Source organism: Saccopteryx bilineata, chromosome 12, assembly GCF_036850765.1.
Source record: "Saccopteryx bilineata isolate mSacBil1 chromosome 12, mSacBil1_pri_phased_curated, whole genome shotgun sequence".
Lineage (NCBI taxonomy): Eukaryota > Metazoa > Chordata > Mammalia > Chiroptera > Emballonuridae > Saccopteryx > Saccopteryx bilineata.
In genome coordinates, this window is record NC_089501.1 from 23,142,009 (window position 1) to 23,163,844 (window position 21,836).

The window sequence follows — 21,836 nt, forward strand, 5'->3', positions numbered from 1 at the left end:
CTGGGGTGATGTTTGCAATGGAGCTATTTTTAGCACCTGAGTCAGATGCTCCATGGAGCCATCCTCAGGACTCGGGGTCAATGCACTCGAACCAATTGAGCAATGGCTGCAAGAGGGGAAGAGAGAGAAAGGGGTGGGGAAAGGGTGGAGAAGCATATGGTCACTTCTACATGCCCTGACCAGGAAATGAACTAGGACATCCATACACCAGACCTACACTCTACCACTGAGCCAAACAACCAGGGCCTCTCAAGGCTTTTTAATATAATATCCATTAAAGCTTTTTATTATCCAAACTCATTTATTTTGAATATTTTTTCTCATTTTTCAATGGAACTATCCAATATCATTATTAGAATTACATTTGCAGAACCATTCCTCTTCTGACTAAGGACGCATAACTAGCTATGCTGTAATTTGTAAAACGTTCTTCTTAAGTCTAAGTATACATTTGCCTAGACCACCTTTGCCATTGTGAAAACACACCAAAGTTTGGTTCACTTCCACATCATATAACTTTTTTCTCATTTAGTCCTCCTGGTTCTGGCACTAAGTGAATACTAAACAAAGGGATAGCTCACAAGCTTTGATCTGTATTTTTCCATGTGTATTCTTGGGGGTCTTTTTACTCGTGTGCCCTATCACTGCTTTTTAATGATTAATATTAGAATGGAAGATATTTCCTTAAGTGGCAAGAGATTATATCATTAAGTGATGTAGTTGCTCTAACAATGGTATAACTGAGCATGAAGACTATTTTGGAAAATGGTTCAATAAAGCTCATTTGAGTTCATAGAAACTTCACTTATCTAATCATTTTCACTTAAACCTGTTTTGCATTCAGATACTTGAAAGGGACTGAAAAAGCATGTGAAAAAAATGTTTGGCAAATGGATTTAAATTTCTAAAACATTTACATTTTATTTCTTGAGGTTGTACACAACATAGCATTCTGCCCTAAAGGACAGGTTTTTGAATCAGAAGGCAGCAAGAAAGTTTACTGGAAATTTGGTTTCATGGAAAGGGAGTCTTATATCATCTGAAAGAGTTACTGTTGCAAGCTGTTACAGTTATTGTAAGTCAGGAATTTTTATGGACATAAATATAAGAATAGCACCTTGCAGGTATTTATTTTCATTAAGAGTGCAAAAATCTGACCTTAAAAAGCCATGACTGCAAAGAAGAGATTAATACATAAGGAAAAAAGAAACTTTAGAAAAAGCGTATCAGTTGGTCTTAAGAATTACTTGGTCAAGTTAATTCTAGAAGCAGTCTATCAGCTGAAATTGACCCAGAATTAATTTAAAATCGATCTTGCCATGCCTGAACCATACCCATTAATAAATGACAAAAATTAAGTACCAAAGAACAATGAAGTAGAGGAGGTAATAAATTGGAGGCTAAAAACTTGAATTCATTTTTCATTTTACCGTTTTGTAGTACAGAAGTTCTCAAAGCATGTCCTTCATACCTGCAAATCAGTATTGTGTGTGTTGTTAGAAATGCATATTGTCAGGCCTCATCCCCGACAGATGTACTAGAACCACTGGCGGTGTGGACAGCATTCAGTGTGTTAACAAGCCCTCCTGGGGATTCTGTTGTATGCTACAGTTCAAAAATCAATTCTCTTGCACATAATAACGAATGTTCTATTAAGTTATGGTCAGGATCAATCAATAATTGTTCAGTGCTCAAAAATTATAAAATATTGGTCAATTGTGAGTAATCATATTAGTTGCTGGTGAATCAAATCTAAAGTGAAAAACAGACCTAATGTAAGAATGAGTTTACCTGATAATATGATTACTAAGAAATCTGAAAACATTCTATTCCAGCCTTTCTCTTTCTCTTTATCTTTAAATCACCTTGCCCAACTTTGCTCTGCAGGATTTCTGCTCGGAATTTGGGCAAGTATTGATGGAAGCAAGTCTCTTTGTTTATTTAACCATTGTGAAAATATTTGGGAGCCAGCTGAGGCTGTTTCTGCTGTTCTGTTTCAGTGCACTGTGAAGCCAGTGAGTGGAGTCCTTGGAGTCCATGCACAAAGAAAGGAAAAACATGTGGCTTCAAAAGAGGGACTGAAACAAGGGTCCGAGAAATAACACAGCATCCTTCAGCAAAGGGTAACCTGTGTCCCCCGACCAGTGAGACAAGAAAGTGTACAGTGCAAAGAAAGAAGTGTCAGAAGGGAGAACGAGGTACAACCATACTAAAAAAGTGTGCTTATTTGAATCTTCATAATTTGGTGCAAATTTCAGTTTATTTCTAGAATGCATGTGATCTTACCAGTAGTGTTCAAAACCCTAAAATGTGTACCAACCAAAAAGTACATGGCTGTAAATTACAGAATATAGGTGTGTAATTATAAAAAATGGAGCCTGATATAAGAACTGTAAACTACTATAGTAGTGTGCCCATTGAATCCTGATAAAGTAGGTTGCATCATAGGAATCTAGACCTATTTTGGAGAAAGGGTACATTATCTTTCCTCTACTCTTCTTCCCTAGTCCCTAGAAAACTTTGGGGGGAATCTCATAAACATAAAGTATAATAGCATGTGGTGCAAGACCATGGTGAAGTGACACCAGAAAATAAACTTATTCCTTTTTTTCATTGCCTACAAACCAAAGTAGTGCGGTTAGGGTATAGGCTTTTTAGCTAAACATATTGCATTTTTAATTTTTTATTGACTGATTTTACTGAGACAGAGCGGGGTGGGGGGAGGAGAGAGAGGGATGCTGAGGGAAAGAAAGAGGGCTGAGGAAGCATTTGTTTGTTGTTCCACTTAGTTGTGCATTCACTGGCCACTCCCCAAATGTGCCCCAACTGAGGATCCAACCATGAGCCCCAGCATTTCAGGATGATGCTCTTACTGACTGACCTAATCGATGGGGCTGTAGCTAACCATATTTTAAAAGTTACATGAGATTTTAAAAATATTTAAATAGATATATGTTTTTAATATTGTCTTTACAGTTGAACTATAGAACTAAGCCATATTTTATAAATAGAATACAAACATTAATGACATGTTATTCTCCAGTTTTTTTTCACAGTATACTAACTTTATATATCAGATTATAGAACCTATTAGATCAGTATTGAATAATTCTGTGTCAGGACTTGTTCTGAAATCTATGATTGCCAAGAAGGAATATACCCTTTAATATGATGTCTTAAGGTAATTATATGTCCATCTACAAGTTGTTGACCTTCAATATTTAATTTTTTTTTTCATTTTTCTCACTAATGTCCTCTGCATCACTCCCTAAAAATCTGTTATATAGGTTTATATAACTATTGATAATTATCTGGTGAGTCAATAAATCAACCCCTCAATTAACTGTAATTTGAAAGAAGGTTGGCCACTGCTGTAGTTGAACATCATTTGCTTATTTCATTCATTCATTTATTTATTCAATTAAGATCATTTTATTGCGTTTTTACTATATGGTCACACACAGTGCTATGCCTTACAGATTCACAACTGAGTAAAGTGCAATTTCTATCCTGAAGTTTCACTCAGAGTCGTATGGAGGGTTGAGATGTTTAAACAGATAATCACAGTATCGTATATTAAGGGAAATAATATGTGTGTGCATAAGTTCAACAGGAACACAGAGGCAGGTATTGTGCACCCTGAATATTGCTCATATAAGAAAGAACTTGGGTCACCTATACTTTGCAAAGTGTCGTTCATTATACCAAATAAACTGGCCATTATCAGAAAGTATAGAGGCTGTTGTTGTCATTAGTAATCGAGCAGTTAATGTGATAAAATTCTTGAAGACATGGATTATTTTAAAGGAAATTTCAAACTTTTGCAAATTTGTAGGAGGTTTTGATTAAAATTAGGTTTAAGGAACGAAAGTTGGCTAGTAAAAAAGGTCTTCTGGCATTTGTTACCAATTAATTTAAAACATCTTAGATTTTTAAAAGTTGGATTTGGAAATCAAATATTTCATCACTCTACTTGCTAGTAAGCTCCCATAGCCGTACATTTACTTATGTTTACTAAATTTTCTTGAAATTTAATGACTTACATGTGGTATTAACTCATATTATTCTTTTTACAAAGACTACATTACTAATCAGTATTCAGTATACTTGACTTTTCAACTATAAGTAAAAAAATCTTATTTAATAGAAAAAATTATGATACTAATTATATTTTATTTTTTACTTGAGAATATAGTCTTCTAATATATTTTGCTAGCACTTGACTTAAACATTAACATTGAAAGTGTCAGTTCTTAAAACTAAGAGTGGATAAGACAAATAATGTCACAAGAAATTTTAAAATAGTAACCTGTGATATAAGTTTGGCTTAAAACTTTCTTTCTGATCATTTTTCTTCCCCTCTGATAGGAATAGTGACATTTTATATTTACAAAAGAACTTTGTACAACTATAAAATCGAATGTGTTTTTTCATTTTCAAATTTGATAATGCATAGACAACCAAGCAAGAAATATGAATTGAATTTATAATTAAATAGTAGGTTCAGTTCCACTTTTATTAATCTTGATTCATTTTTTATCTCTTCAAAAAATTTTCTCCTGTTTTAGAAAGAAACCCACTTGTTCCTTTACTCCTTACTTTTCTAACCTAACAGTTTTCTTAGCTACTTTTATTTTATTTATTTATTTTTTAATTTTTCTGAAATTGAAAACGGGGAGGCAGTCAGACAGACTCCCGCATGCGCCCAACCGGGATCCATCCGGCATGCCCACCAGGGGGTGATGCTCTGCCCATCTGGGGCACTGCACTGCTGTAACCAGAGCCATTCTAGCACCTGAGGCAGAGGCCACAGAGCCATCCTCAGCGCCCGGGCCAACTTTGCTCCAATGGAGCCTCGGCTGCGGGAGGGGAAGAGAGAGACAGAGAGGAAGGAGAGGGGGAGGGGTGGAAAGGCAGATGGGCGCTTCTCCTGTGTGCCCTGGCCGGGAGTCAAACCCAGAACTCCTATACGCCAGGCCAACGCTCTACCACTGAGCCAACCGGCCAGGGCCCTTCTTAGCTACTTTTAATGATAACTTATCAAATATCTTATTTGAACATGGAGAGATCAATCAGAAAAGTATTTATGACCTCTGAACAGGCCACTATATCACATCAAAATAATATTACCCAGAATATTCTTATTCAGGCTCTGAAATATTCTGTGTGTGTACACATATATTTGTGTGTGTGTGTGTGTGTAATAAAGTATTCAAGAAACTAACCAGGTGGTGGCTCAGTAGATAGAGCATCAGCCTGGGGTACTGAAGGCCCAGATCTGAAACTCAGATGTCGCCAGGTTGAGCACAGGATCATCTGGCTTGAACGTGCACTCACCAGCTTGAGCTCACCAGATTGAGTGTCGAATCATAGACATGACCCTATGGTTGTTGGCTTGACCCCAAGGTCACTGGCTTGAAGGCCAAAGTCACTGGTTTGGACAAGGGGTTTCTGGCTCAGCTGGAGCCCCCTGGTCAAGGTATGAGAAAGCAATCAATAAACAACTAAGGTGCCAGAACTATAAATTGATGCTTCTTATCTCTCTCCCTTCCTGTCTGTCTGTCCCAGTCTCTCTCTCCTTCTCTTTCTCTCTCTTTAAATAAGTAAATAAATAAATAAATAAATAAATAAATAAATAAATAAATTGTTGAAGGTAAAGACAATAAATTGATAACGACATGATTTCTCCTACCAATAGAATAGCTACTACTTGAGTTGCCCTTAAATGCATATAAATTCAAAAAATAAGATCTCTTCGGTTCATAGCTGAAACTTTTCTGAAGAGTAAGCTAAAAGATAATGTTTAAAAAGCAAAATTTAGCTTGGAAATCTTGAATTTAAACTTACATATATATCTGCCTAAGAGTAACAATAGACAGAGGTAGATAAGTCATATTTGGAAAAGGTGTGGAGCATGTGTTCAAATTTTTTCTGCTGTGTTGCATTTGCCAAAGGCAAGGCCTCCAGGGAAGAATGATAAGATCCAGAAATGACTTTTTAAAATGTACACAAAGAGGCTGAATAGAAGGAACTAGGCTTTAGTAACAGAATAAATAGATTATTCTAGTTATGAGAGGCGTATATATCATTATATATAATTGAAAAGATGTTTGCTAATCTTACCTACACATTTTTCTTTACTAACATTTTTCTCATGCCTAGAATAGTTATAGTACATGAATCTTTGAAGAAAAAAAATATAATTTCTCTAGCCAAAAATCTGAATGTTTATCTAATGTATTACTTGTACCATTTAAGATTATTCCATTTATCTGATGTGCTACTTTTCAATCAATCTTAACTTCTCCATCGATTACTACCTTTAATAAATTATTACCATTGCAATAGTTTGTAGCTTAAACCTATCTCAGTTAAATTATATATCTAAAATATCAAAGATATATAATGTTTTAAAAGATTTTAAAGGCTAGCATATAGACTACTATACATATAGACATGCATTAAATCATGCATGAATTAAAACAATTTATTGAAATATGTAGAAGAGAAAATGCACTTTCAATGGTCATCAGCTTATATATACTGACTCTTGATTTACTAGGTGTAGCAATCTTAGATAAGAAGAAGAAAACAGGACAATGAAATATATGTGTGCCTGCATTTGATGCAAAAGGGTCAAAGGAAGGACAATCACCATATATGTTTCTTATTCATTCATACATTCTTTTAACTGACTAAAGGAAATTTTCTATATATATTGGGTGTATTTCAGGCAATTCACAAAGAAAGAAAAAAAATTTATTTCTTGGCTAATTGCATGCAGAACACACTACTTTATAACATGCAGCACAGGATCTTGGAGTAGAAATGGAGAAGAGTTGTCCCAGAAGAAATAGAGTAAGGTCTACATTCTTGGTATCAGGAAGAAATAGCATCCCTTCCACCAGAAAAAGAGAATAGGAATACACTAAAACATAAATAAATAAAATGTCTAGAGGCACTTGCCTAGCAGAAAGAGTGTAGGAATTAGTGTATTATTTGAACATATTGCAGGTTACTTTCCCCAAGTTAAACAGACAGTAGTAAAAGTTAGTAGGTTTTAAACAAAGGAAACATGTTATATGTTTGCTTATAAATTGCTATTAATTACACCTTCAAATGCCACTTTATAAATATGTATTATGGTTATCATGAGCACTATATTTAAAATTATGGCAAAGTTTTTTTAAAAAATCAAGCAAATAAAAAAATGAGTCTGTTTGGTTCCTAAGTATCCTGCTCTGTTTGTTAGTTTATGTCTTAAAATCTTTATAGCAGCTATTCCAGTGATTAATAGTTGAGTTTTCTACAGAAAGGATTTATATTAAATATTTGTTTAAATTCAAAACAAGATATTTAGCCAATATTTTCTGAACAGTTCTCAAGATCAAAATAGATGGATTCACTAGCTCAAAACTGTAGGATGCCAACTGGCTTAGAGTGTGTAGATGATGTCCTCTCCCCACCTTCACTCCGTGGAGGAAGACCAGCTGGCCCTAACAGCGCTCGTCCTGCTTGAGCACTGGAGGGTGGGAGCTCCCTGCTCTTCTCCTTCAGCAAACCAGTGGACTAGCCCTTTGACATAGGGCAGAGAAAATTTGAAAAAGTACAAAGCTGAGTTAATAATGGCATTAGAGACTGAAGTTCTTAGCTGCCTACTTTTGCTCCCCAGGGGACATTTCTGATTATCATAACTTAGTGGAAGGCATCTAGTGGTAATGCAGGATAGCTCCCCACAATAAAAATTATCTGCTAATGCCAAGGAGGAGAAAGTCTTGTATACACTCAACAATTGATCTTTGTTATTTCTCTTTGGGTTCTAGTCTGTTCCTAACTAAATGGGTTGTTTGTTCAGGTTCTGGGGAGGACTAGTTGCCACCAACGAAAACCTGTACGTGGTGTGAAGCTTTGGTAACAAGGACAAGATGGTGAAACAGAGTGGAAAATTTTTCTCCCCAATCAATAAAAAAATAACTAATTTTATTAGGAATTAATATCCTTTTAATTTAAAATATTTCAGTGTCACATGAAAATATTCAGCTATGTTTATACTTCCAAGAAAGGTAGCCCATTGCAGTAAATAACACTTTTTGCTTTCAGAGAGATGTTCCCTTATATAAATGTATGTACCTCCTCTTAAAGGCTATTTTACAATCCTGTTGTATGTTCTTTCTTAAACATTTCAGTTTTACAGAAATAGCTCAGCAGAAAATAAGAAGCCTTTTACTTCATGCCTTGCAATCCTAGGTACTATACTATTTTTTATAATTCAACCATCAGTTATCATTTTATAATTAATACCAAATTCATATTATCTCATTTTTGTTGACTTTCTAAATTTGGGGGACATTTTTCATGGTGTTCAAAATTCATGATGGGAAATACTTGTGTTACCATTATCCATGCAGTCCCTTCCTTGCTATGGTGATAGAATATTCAGTCTTAGACTGCTCTGCTCTGTTGATGTACACTTCAGCATCCCTATTCTAAGACCATCTTTATAATAAATTATCTAGACAAATGTGTTTATTTTCTCAGATTTTTTAGTGATGTTTATAAATATCTAATGGTTTTTTGACCACACATGGGTCAGGTTATTCAGTAGAGCGGTAGCTTTAGTATACAAAACATTCTTCAGCCCTTAAGCAAACAATGAGTTTGCCATTGTTTAGATCCTGTGCATGAAAGTGAAGTTGTTTGGTTAGGTTTTGCTGCATAGCAAATGACCCCAAAACATAGAGGTTTAAAACAATGATAACAATAAACGTGAATGAGCAATTTTGGCTAAGATCCCCTGTTACAGTTCCATCTGGGCTCCCTCATGCTGTTGGCTGGCTGAGAACTCAGGAAACTGTGCTACGTTTCTATCATTATCAAGGTGGCTAGAGATTCTAGGAGGTTTGGAGAGGGAAAGGAAAAGCAGTTTTTCTTGAGGAAGGTAGAAGGAGATAAATGGTGATGGAAAAAAACTTGACTTGAGACACACAATAAAATATATAGATGATGTATGATAGAACTGTATACATGAAACCCAGATAACTTTAGAAACCAATGTCACCCCAATAAATTCAATAAGAAATAAATAAAAACAAAAAATAAATACAACAGTGAACCCCTAGTAAAAAGGTATGATTATTTGTAAAAGTTAAATGTGTGTGTGTGTGTGTGTGTAAAAAATAAGCAAATGTAAAAAGAACTGAATTGAAGATTAAATAGAGAAATACATATGGAAAAATACAGAAACATAGTGAATTATGAGTTTTTGAAGAATTTGCTATTTGCACCCATTCAATCCATGTTAATAATAATAGCCTACTGGTGCCAGACACTGTGCTAGAAACTTTATGTTTGAATTTGTCCATCAATAAAAAAATATACTTCATTCTATTTAGGGTCTGCTTTGTGTGTAAGGATTAAGCTATTTGAGTGTCTATTCCAACTCGTGACACAGTTTTAATGTAAACAAGTTTGAGAATGTTTCTGTTTCAATGGTATCACCAAATTTAATTGTAATCTGGTTGTATTTGTTTGGTCTCACCTCTTGGGAGGCCTAAGGAGAAGGTATCCACTCCTTTCTGCCAGGCTGTAACAATCTACAAAGTTAGTTGGTAATGTTTCTGTGAAGAAGTTGCTGGAGTAGATAAAAGGAAAAGATAATGGTCTATGGAAAGAATAATTCTTTTGTGCCTTCAAATGTGGAGTGTCTTCTCTGCCAAAGAGGTTTCAGCAACACCAGCAGTTTCAAGGAGTGACTGTATTAAGAAGGTGGGAAAGAGGACCGGAGCATGAAAGGAGGAAGTGTCTTTTGCTGGAGAAATGTTTACTTTGTAATTAGCAAAGGACAAGAAGGCCCTTTTGGAAACTATACTTGGGGGTCCAAAATTTAAATTTATGCTGATGCTCTCCCAGCCTCTCTCTAGGGAACCCTCTTAATTGGCAGGGATCTCAGTTGGCTAGAACAGGCTGCAAATGAAGCCAAGGTCTTGGGGTCATTTCTCCAAAGGGCCCTTTAACTCAGCTCTGTTCCACAGCCACAAGCTGTATCTTTAACCCTACTTAACCATCTCAAAAACACGTATTTGCCCATCAACATGGTGGTCACAAAAAGAAATAAATATATTCACCTTGAGACCACATTGAAAGTATGCAGAGATATATCATTTGTTGCCAGCATAAACATATGTCTTTGTAAATAAATGTGTTAGCAAATTTTAATGAAGACTTCAGCGACTGATAGAGCACATTACAAAGATAAAAACAGTCCACACGAGTATATGTTACAAGGGAGCTGATCATCAATGCTCATTGCCCTGTGGACTGACATAAGCCATGATGCCAACATCTAAAATAATAGGATTCATAACGGCAGGGGCTGTTTTGTGTTTATCTTGTTCATTTTATACCTTAGACACCTAGGACTGTCTAGCACATAACTGGTGCTTTAATAAATACTTGTTAAATGAATGAAGGTATCTTGGCCTGGCCTTTTATTTATTCTTCCCATTCTGCCCTTTACAAATTAGAAAGTACAATAAAAATAACCTTTTACACAATATCTGTATAACCCATTGAGTGTGTTTTTACAAAGAAAGGGACAGTCCTTTAGATAGGAAGAGAGTGTTGAGTGACCAGCCATCCTAGTCCCTTTTTCTTTTCTTTAAAACACCTCATTTTCATGTCCTAAATTGGAAATGCATTTTTATAATTTCCCAAATACATTGTTGTCAAATATGTGTAATTATTGCTTGAAGAGAAAAACAACATATTTGTGTTTATCTCCATTGATAATCCCTTTTCACCAAGCTCGCTGTTAACTCGCCTCTTTATTCAGCAGGCATTTTAGTTGAAAATGAAGGATTTCAAATTACCTTCAGCAGAAAGAAAACTATTGGCTCCAGGCGCAGCTTGCTCTAAGTGCTTAAACAGTATCACTTGGCTCTTTCTTACTATTTCAACTCATCCTGCCTCTGTTTCTCATTGTTAATTTGCCTTGTTCTCCCTGCTGCAGGGAGCCTTTCTCTACTCAGGGGAAAAGCTGGCTCTGGGCAGCCCTCAGTCTATATCCACATTGCTCTCAATCCAAAAGGATGCTTCTCTCTCTCTTTCAGGGTTCATTCATCCAATCTCATGAATGGACTCAAATTGACCCTGCTTGGGTCACATGCCCACCCCTGAACAAGTCACTGTGATTGGCCTGCCTAAGTTGCATGCCCATTGTTGAAGCCAATGAACACGTGGGCCATTTTCAGTGGCAATTCTATGTAGAAACAAGAAGGCTAGGCTGACAAACAGCAGTTACAAATGACACTCCCCCCCCCCCATTTCAAGAAAAAAGTTAAAAGTTTAGAAGCTTATACTCTTCTATAAGATAATCCTGCCCAATATCATTTATGGGGGAGGGGGGAATTAAGTGAGGAGGAGTAACCAAAGTTTTTTCCATCTATTTTAAACTAGAGAGCCATGTCCAGCATAATGCTAATAATATTTTAATCTTTTTTTTTTTCTGATTTCTCTGGTTTGCTAGAAACATTTTTATGTAAGTAAACTGGCTCTGAAATGAATAGAAAAAGAATCCACTACTCATACGAGTGGTTTCTGGGATTGATTTGTGCAAGCTTAAATAAAGACATGTCCATTTCCATTTCTAGCTGCCGAGCGCTCTGTGTGAAATGTACCAGTGTGGGTAATGACCTTTTGCTTGATTATGCACCAGGCCACTGGAACTTTAAAATTAACTCAAACCTAATTACTGAACTCTTGTGTTTATACTGTGTATACACCACTCGGTCATAACTCTAGCCTCTGTTAGCTCAGGCTGCCATAATTGAAAAATTTGCCTTGTAAAGGGTTGTTTTGTTTATTTGTTGTTTCTGCTGGAAAAGTCTGCTTTTTCTATTTTTGCAAAGAATCAGATTTAGGAAACTGTTTCTGAACAGATTCCAATTACATTTTACACCTCAATGCAAAACTTGTGCATTTTAAACGAGATATTCCTTTTACTTTTGCATCATGTGAATTCTAGAAGTTTAGAAGCACAGTGTCACTTATTTATTACTGGTGTTTTATGAATTATCACTTTTGGCAAGGATATATCAACATATTAAATTCACATTTGAGAAATATTAATAATTACTAATTCCAAAGACAAAACAGCCATAGAAATGTATGCATACATAAAACCAGCAGTTAATATTTAACTAAATGCAACCCTGTTGCTTTAATTAACTGAAATAATAACCTAGTTTTCTGTAATGTAATCAGTAGAATGCTAACGAACTGATCACTTTTTTATGGAATATGAGCGTATGATGGTGAACTAGCCCTCGGAATGACAAGTGCACACTGTAAATGTCTGATGTGATGCGTATCTGCTTTCCATGAAGCACAAAAATCACAAAGGAATTTGGTTTTATTTCAAATTTTTTTTGTTTCAATAAATAAGACACAGTTTACTAAACTATTTCATGGGCAGAACTATGGTGGGTTCACACTTACTCAGTCTATCGAATTCTGCTTTGAAGTGTGCAGGAGAGAGGAGTTTTCATGTGGAACTCCTCCCCTCACCCTTGGGCGTCCTGCCTGCCCTCAATGCCCCTTTCCTACGTCACATCTTGCCTCGTCGTCCTTTCCTGCCATGCCGGCACATTTCCTCCATTTTCGAAGAATTATCTGCTCATGGACCCATTGTTTCTTTTTTGCATTCAAAATCTTCAAAAGTTGTTTAATACGTGCCGTGTCAGTTTAGTGAAGCAAAAAAGTACCAAAATAGTTTAAAAGGCAAAACTATCTTACTTCAATTCTGGATTAGCTTTTTATTTGTTTCTTTGTTTAGTTGTTACAAAAGCATTATTTTTTATTTTAAAAACGGTAGTGGTAAATATACAATATGCCATAATGGCATACATGGATAGTAAATTTTTTCTTTGTTGTGCACTTACTACTATAATAAAAATCTCTATAATGGTAATAAACTGATGCACCTCGTTCTATCACAGGTAAAAGAGTTGATATGTCATAGTACATAGAGACTCTGGAACCACATGCCTGTTTTCAAATCTCAGTTGTGCTTCTAACCAGTTCTGTGACTTTAAGCAAATTACTTAGCCTTTATATACCCTCTTTTTCTTATCTGTAAAGTGGAGATGATAATAGTTAACTACTTCACAGTTATTGCAAGGAGTTTTGTAGTAAGGAATTAATGAGTATATATAAAACTCTTAGACTTGTGTCTGGCACATGGTAAGCATCCAATAATGTGAGACTTAATAAATGGAGACCCAAACATTGGATGGGTAAATGAAAGGATGTGCACATTTTAAATATTAATGTATTTTTCCAGATTACTTTCCAAAAAGGTTTTAACAGTTCACATTTGCAATGTACAGAAATCCCTGTTTTCTTACACTCTTGCCAGAACTAGATGCTACCTGCTTTTTTGTTTGTTATTTATTTATTTATTTATTTATTTAGTGAGTGGAGGGGAGACAGAGACAGATTCCCACATGCACTCCGACCGGGATCCACTCAGCAAGCACACTAGGGGGCGATACTCTGCCCAATTGGGGATCTTGCTCTGTTGCACCCAGAGCCATTTTTTAGCACCTGAGGCAGAGGCCATAGAGCCATCCTCAGTGCCAGGGTTCAGCTAACTCTAATCCAACCATGGCTGCAGGAAGGGAGAAAAAGAGAGAGAGAAAAAAAAACAAGAGGGGGAGGAGTGGAAAAGTAGATGGGCGCTTCTCCTGTGAGCCCTGGCTGGGAATCGAAAATGGGACATCGACATATCAGGCTGATGCTCTACCACTGAATCTGGATGTTACCTGTTTTTAAAACTCTTTCTAGCCTGACCAGGGGGTGGCACAGTGGATAGAGCGTCAGACTGGGATGTGGAAGACCCAGGTTCAAGACCCCCAGGTCACCAGCTTGAGCGTGGGCTCATCTGGTTTGAGCAAAAATTCACCAGCTTGGACCCAAGGTCGCTGGCTCCAGCAAGGGGTTACTCAGTCTGCTGAAGGTCCGCGGTCAAGGCACATATGAGAAAGCAATCAATGAACAACTAAGGTGTCACAATGCGCAACGAAAAAACTAATGATTGATGCTTCTTATCTCTCCATTCCTGTCTGTCTGTCCCTGTCTATCCCTCACTCTGACTCTCTCTCTGTCTCTGTAAAAAAAATAAAATAAAATAAATAAAAATAATTAATTAAAACTCTTTCCAATCTGATGAATTAACAGTAGCATGTTGTTATTTTATTATTGGCATTTTGCTGCCTACTAGTAAGACTAATCATCTGTTTATTAGTTATTTGCATTTCTATAGGATAGCTATTTATATGCTTTGCCTGTTTTTCTATTATATTATTTCTGAATAAGTTGTAGAAACTCTATAGTGTGTCCGTAAAGTGGTGGTGCACTTTTGACTGGTCACAGGAAAGCAACAAAAGATGATAGAAATGTGAAATCTGCACCAAATAAAAGGAAAACTCTCCCAGTTTCATATCTATTCAGTGCAGTTTGATGTGGGCTCACGCACAGATTTTTTAGGGTTCCTTAGGTAGCTATCCCGTATAGCCTCTACAGACTCGTCACTGACTGATGGCCTACCAGAACGGGGTTTCTCCACCAAACTGCCGGTTTCCTTCACCTGCTTACCCCACCGAATAATGTTATTCCTATGTGGTGGCGCTTCGTTATAAATGCACCAATATTCACGTTGCACTTTGGTCACAGATTCTAATTTAGCGAGCCACAGAACACACTGAACTTTCCTCTGTACCGTCCACATCTTGACTGGCATGGCCATGGACGGCTCCGCTGTATACACGGTGTTACATCATCATCTGCACATGAGCACATGCTGCCACATCATCCTACAGAAACTGGGAGGATTTTCCTTTTATTTGATACAGATTTCACATTTCTATCATCTTTTGTTTCTTTCCTGTCAAAAGTGCACCATGACTTTATGGACACACTGTATATAGAAGATATATTAATCTTTTGTCACATGTATAGCAAATATTTTTCTTACTCTGTTATTTACTTGACCGTTATGTTTACAGAGGGTTTTCCCATCTTACATGATCACAACTTGCTAATTTAAAAAAAAACTTATTAAATATTATAATCCTATATGTGTGCTGTCTATTCAACAAATATTTATTGAGCAGAAGCTGTGTGTTAGACACAGTGCCAGACACACTAGTATAAATGTGTTTGTTATGTACATAGGATGGCCCTTGTATAGAAGCTACCTTGCCCTGTATCTTTCATAAACTCACTCTGTCCCTATCAATGTAATTAATAGGAGATGCGTGTTAGGACTAATCTTATTTCTCTTGTATAGCAATAGCAACAGGTGACACATCAAAATGAGAAAGTTAAAAAGGGATCTTTTGATGCCAAGTTCATCTATTCTTTTTTTTTCTTTTTAAGCAATAACTAACATCAACACCAAAGAGATTAAATGACTTTGCCCAAGCATCCTTGTCCCAATTTGAGTGCACTGCATCTTCCAATATATCATGCTGCTTTATGGACACAATATTTTTTGTAATATCATTTAATTGCTTTCCATTAAGAACTATATTGACGTTACTAATTCAATATTATAACTATATAGATATCTAACAATGTATCACCATATTAACTTTACCAGCTTTCTCCTCTTTTAAATCACTTCTTATCACCCTATTTTTAAACAGCAAAGGGAGCCTCCTACTTGAGCTATTTTTGTTGCTACTGTGGAAAAGAGACATTCTCTTTTCAATGAAATAGGTCTTTCTCAGTGGGTTTGTTTTCACTGGCTGGTGTGGCTTAGAGCCAGGTATTCTGGAAAGCAGATTTGGGCATTTGGCTAAAAAAAAGTTCTACCTGAAAGGTGGTCTGGGAAGAAACACCAAAAGAGAAAATCAAAGAAAAAAGGTAACGAAGAGACAGGCAAGCAAGCGGTTTCCTATAAGAAGAAAGGCAGCTTTTTTATTTTTTTTAACTTTTTTTATTGATTTTAATTTATTGTATTTACATAGATTCTAGTGTTGTCCCGAATGCATCTCCCCTCCCCCGTATTCCCCTCAACGTGGCCATTTTACTGAGTCCTGTTTTGTTCCTGGTAATACATTACTGGGCTATCTACAGATGCTTACAAGATGAGAAGATTGGATGAGATAAGTCATTTTAAAATGGGATTTAGTAACAGAACCCTCTGCTTTATTAAAATCTTATGCAGAGCCCAATATATAAAATAGATAAAAATAGAAGTGCACGTTGTTGGGGAGGATGTGGAGAAATTGGAACCTTTGTGCACTGTTGGTGGGAATGTAAAATGGTAGAGATGCTATGAAAAACAGCATGGTGGTTCTGCAAAGAATTAAAAATAGAACTGCCATATGATCTGCCAATACCACATCTAGTTATATACCCAAAATAATTGAAAGCAGGGTCTCATAGAGATGTTTGTATACCCATGCTCATAGCATCATTATTAACAATAGCCGAAAAAAGGAAGCAATCCAACTTTCCATTGATAACATTTGTTTATCCAGATGGGTGGATAAACAAAATGTGGAATATATATATGAAGATATATAAATATATATGGAATATTATTCAGCTTTAAAAAGGAAAAAAATATGTCACATTACAACATGGATAAACCTTAAAAATATGATGCTAAGTGAGATAAGCCAGTCACAAAAAGACAAATACTGTATGATTCCATTTATAAATGATACCTAGAAAGTCAATTTATTAGAGACAGACAATAGAACAGTGGTTGCCAGGGGCAGGGGAAGCAGGAATGGGGAGTTATTTTTTAATAGATACAGTTTCAGTTTTGTGAGACAAAAATATTTGTGGAGATGGATGGTGGCAATGGTTGCACAACAATGTGAATGTACCTAATTCCAATGATCTGTGCACTTGAACATGATCAAAGTAAGTTTTAGGTTATGAGCTTTTAACCACAATTCAAAATAATTTAAAAATCTAGAAGGGCTTGTATTGAAGTAAGAGGCCTCATCAACCAATAACCCTGTGCTGGAGTCCTTTATATGAAACTATTAAAGAAGATGGTTTATAAAATCTCTTTTATATTTTCAATTAGATACAACCTAAGTTTGATATATATATATATAGACCCTTTACTACAATAAAGCACAATATTTTTTCATAGGAAAATTGCTTGAATTTCAAAAGGAAGAAATGTATCAGCATGCCTCCTAAAGTACTGAGAAGCTGTGTCAGATGTCATTGTGTATATTATTCCATAGCTGTAGATGCTCAGGGTGACAGGAATAAGGAGCTGTGAACACTAGCTCTCCAGGGATACAGTAACATGCTGGATTTTGTTTCTTGGTTTTCTCCTCTGCTTTGTATTCACTTACAATAATTTATAGAAATGTCCCTTCCACATTCTTCATCTGTAGCAGCAACTCTATGGAGAAGAGATATGAAATTTTGTATCATGTTAACACATACACTGCACACATACTTTTTTAACTTGTATTCATGTTTAATTGTGGCATTATATAACCTGGAAAAACATCTTCTCTTGTTATTTGTCTCCCCTAAGTCCCTGGCACAATGCTTTTTTCAAGATGTCTATCATTTATATCTCCTTGTTGACTGCTAAATACACAATCTGAAACACTAGGTTGCAAACCAGACTTAAATTGGCTAGGAGCTTAGGAGAAGTACTCTGAACACTTTTTATATAAACTCTAAGGAGGTCAGATTTAGAAAAATCTCAGCTGCTACACTTGGATCCCATGAGCCACTGACCATTTATAATTAATATTAATAAATGGCAGATGACAGATGTTTATTGCTTAACTAAAAATGTGTGTGCAGTACTACATTTAAAAAAAATAAGTCAGTTTGAGACCCAAAGGGCTTGAATATATGTATTTGGAATAAGGAAAAGAATAAAACTACCAACATGTGATCCAGAATCCTCTAACGGCAAACACCCACTTTTTTGTAGGAAACATAAGTGTTTTCAATTCATCATAGTAAACGTTGGATTGCCATGAAACTCTATCCATGTAAACTAAAATGCCTCTTTTTACTTTTTACAAGCCTAGATTTCTCTAGAAAGAAAACTTGTGAGTCATTAATATGCCCTTAACTATTGATTTCACAGTCTAAAACTAAATGGTCTAACATGTACAGCTTTTATAACCAGAATTTTTGTGTGTGTGACAGAGACAGAGAGAAAGAGAGACAGAGAGAGGAGCAGATTGGGACAGACAGACAGAAAAGGAGAGAGATGAGAAGCATTAGGTCTTCATTGTGGCACCTTAGTTGTTCATCAATTTCTTTCTCATTTGTGCCCTGACCCGGGGGCTACTGTAGACCGAGTGACCCCTTGCTCAAGCCAGTAACCTTGGATCCAAGCTGGTGAGCTTTGCTCAAACCAGATGAGCCCGCGCTCAAGCCAGTGACCATGGGGTTTCGAACCTGGGTCCTCTGCATCCCAGTCCAACGCTCTATCCATTGTGCCACTGCCTAGTTAGGCTTAGACATTTTTAAAACATAAAATACAGATCCTGAGTCGGTTTAAATCCTAATGTTCCATGGAGGCCCAATAAATAAGTAGTATACCTGGAAGGGGATTTATTCACCTCTGGGCACTAAGGAGTCAGGGCACAGTAGTTTAGTTACATAGTTGTATTATTTTGGGAACCTGATCAGATGATTAAAATAAAGATTAGAATACATTCTAGTTATTAAAAGTAAAAATGGTTTTCTAAGGCAATTATAATGGACCCAAATCATCTTACAAAATGTCAGAAGACAAGAAAATAATTTGCTTGGGTTATATGTCTTACTCAAATTCAATAACCATATCCATTGATATAAATTATTTCCTGTTGGACTGTGATTTAATAGTATGTCTTGTCTAAAGCTTGGCAAGTTGCATATTTATCTTGTGTAGTTTTTTAAATATTTTGGGCATCTCTGCTTTGTTGTTATCCACTCCATTTTGAAAATGAGGAAATCAAGGCATCAAGTATAAGTAATCAGGACTAGAACAAGGACCTTGGTCTATTCACACAACTGTCTTCCCATGCTGTCTCTTTCAACAATTTGCCTCGGTATTATTTACTTTTATTTGTCCAATATTTTCTAATTATACTCACTACACATGTGGTTGGCATTAGCCATTATTTCTTATTTCACTGTTGTTGCTGATAAAATTGAGTACGTTCTTGTTCTACCACCAAACCTGCTAAGTCTTTTTTTGTACTTTTACAACCGTTCTGATGTTCAAAGAACAAACTTGAACTTAATGAGCAAACTGGCCAATGATTTCCCTTTTGCCTCAAATCACAAGGCTGTTTTAAAGCCAAATGGTTTTCACAAATTGACAACATCATATTCAAATTTGGTAAATGGTTATATTAGCCGACATCATTCTGTCTAAACAAAGACTGTCAGTCAATAGAGTCAGTGACCTTTAGGCTCTAAAGTGCTTTATGCAATTTTCATTAGGGGTATGTTTAAATGTGGATTCCAATAAAGATCTTTGTTTGGCTTTTTAAAAGGTCCTGAAAATTAATACCCCTTCCAACTACTATATAAAATAACACTGAAGACACAAAAATGAAATTTACCAAAAAGTGTATTTCAAAGGTTCAGATTTTCAACTCAATTTATGAAGTACTGTATATATGGTTTCCTAAGTGTCATGTGAGTCGGTGGATATGCCAGACATGGAGCAAAGTTCCAACCCCAGGAGGCTTCCAAGCCTGAAGCAAGCTGTAAGTGGATAGAGTTCCAAGAGAGAACACAATGTGCATGTGCGAATAAAGCAGATGCAGCATGACTTTTGGTTTGTTCTTTGGGAACTCACGACTATATGGAAAAATCAAATGCTGCTCTCAATTGCTGTAGACATCTGCTGAAGGCACGTGAGATGGAAGCTAAGGCAATGGTGCAGAATTCGTCCTAGGATATCGTAGCTTAACCTTAGAAACGGGAGACTGCTGTCAGAGTTAGCGTTTCATGTCAACATTGTAAACGTACGACTTGCTTCTCTCCAAGGTGGCAAACAGAGGGCAGTGAGCCAAAAGATGGGTGCATTTATTTCCTGTAGTAATGTTATTAGATGCTATTTACAGACTTCAGTTTGGGATGTCAAATGCCGACCCCCTTTTTAATGGTGTGTGTTTGTAATGCGTTGCTCTTAGCAAAGGCTTAAAAATTTAAAGAGGCTTTTAAATATTTTTTAGACAAGAAATTGAGCTCACAAAATAAGCTTAATGGCAAGTTAGTCAGAAACACATGGATATGTTTCCTTTAAATTATATACAGGTTTTTAGAATTAAGATGTGGTAAAAACCTACTAGCAGTTTATTAAACCTTCTAAAGCAGTTGAAACATAATTAAATTTTTTTTTTTTCAAATTCGAGGATGTTCTGATGGAAATAGAAAATTGGTGGTTGCCATTTTGGCATTATTGCCTGTGTATTATTACAAACACTTAATTTAGCCTCGTTTTACAATAGTGGGTATGCTTCCATCAGGAAAAAAACAAGAGGTGTGAGGAAAGCAAAAGAAACGTGCGATGTTGAGAAATCGGGGTAATGGATGCATTAGGAAACTGCCTCTGAGCTGATTTTAGTGTGCTGCTGTTTTCCTATGGGAAGATGAGGACCACTGCTTTTCAGATTGACCTCACTGCCACTGTATTCTCTAGGACCAATAGAATGTGGAATATTGTCCTCAAAGACTAAATATGTGTGTGTTACACAGTAATTAAAAATAATGCATTTGGAGTCAGAGAACTGGAAATGTAGTCGCCAACACATTTTTTAAATAAAGCCTATTTTATTAGCTATTTTCATTTATTCTCAGCTATGCAATAAATTTCCATTTGAAGTACTTAGTCAAATTTTCCTAAGCCACTTTTGCGGGGTAGCTGGCAAAAATAGTGTTTAGATTTATAGAGCAACTTTCTATCTCAGGGCAATTTTATCTTAACTTTTGAAACTAGCCAGGAAATAGTATGTGTGAGGAACTCTAAGGATGTTTTCATTTGTATCTCTGACTTTAGACACAAATGCATGGATATTTATTCAATTTTAAAACTTTCTAGTGAATAGATTTTATAGCACATTTTATATGAAAAAAAAAAGCGATTTTCCCAGCTTACTGAAAATATTCAATGCTCACTTTGTCATTCTCTTTACACTTTATAATTCACTTGTCTTCTGACTTAGGCATTTTCTCAGTTTATAGTTATTTGATTTGTAGTTTTATTTCTATATTTGACCCTTAGTATCTCTTATCTACCGGTATGGCCATTTGTTTTGTTTTGTTCATTTGTCTGACTTAGAAAATAAAGTCCCTCTTGGAAGATAAAGTCTCAAAGCACAGTATGTCGATTTTGGGGGGGGTTGGGAGTGGGGGAATGCATCTTTCTGAATATTGAAGATCCAGATAATTCAAAAAAGTAAGAGCTCTGCTAGTGTGAACTACAGAAAATATTTGAAAGTCATACAATTCTGTTACGTTCTTCAATTGTATATGGTTAATCTGTTACTGCTAAGTGGATATAGGTTAGGTGACTGCTTCAATTATCAAATAACAATGCTTCCTGCTCCTCTCCTCTTTCTCTCTCTCTCTCTCTCTCTCTCTCTTTCCCCTAAAATAAATAAAATCTTTAAAAAACAAACAAAAAACCCCACAAAAAAACAAAGAAACAGTGCCTGAAAACATTGATTATTTTGTACATAAATGATACAAAGTGCTGGAAAACGTTATATATACTTTCTGATCATTTAAATACCTCTAAAAATGACTGTGTGTTTCTATTTTAAATCTATTTAAAA

At 35.9% G+C, this 21,836-nt stretch overlaps 1 protein-coding gene across 2 annotated transcripts in view; it reads left to right on the forward strand.

Moving 5' to 3' along the window:
• The window catches only part of RSPO3 (R-spondin 3), an 87,894-nt gene that overhangs the window by 42,496 nt on the left and 23,562 nt on the right, over positions 1-21,836 (forward strand). For both annotated transcript variants that reach the window (XM_066248425.1, XM_066248426.1), the window contains exon 4: positions 2,001-2,198. In XM_066248425.1, coding sequence (XP_066104522.1) covers positions 2,001-2,198 — 198 coding nt within the window. The remainder of the gene's footprint in view (positions 1-2,000; positions 2,199-21,836) is intronic.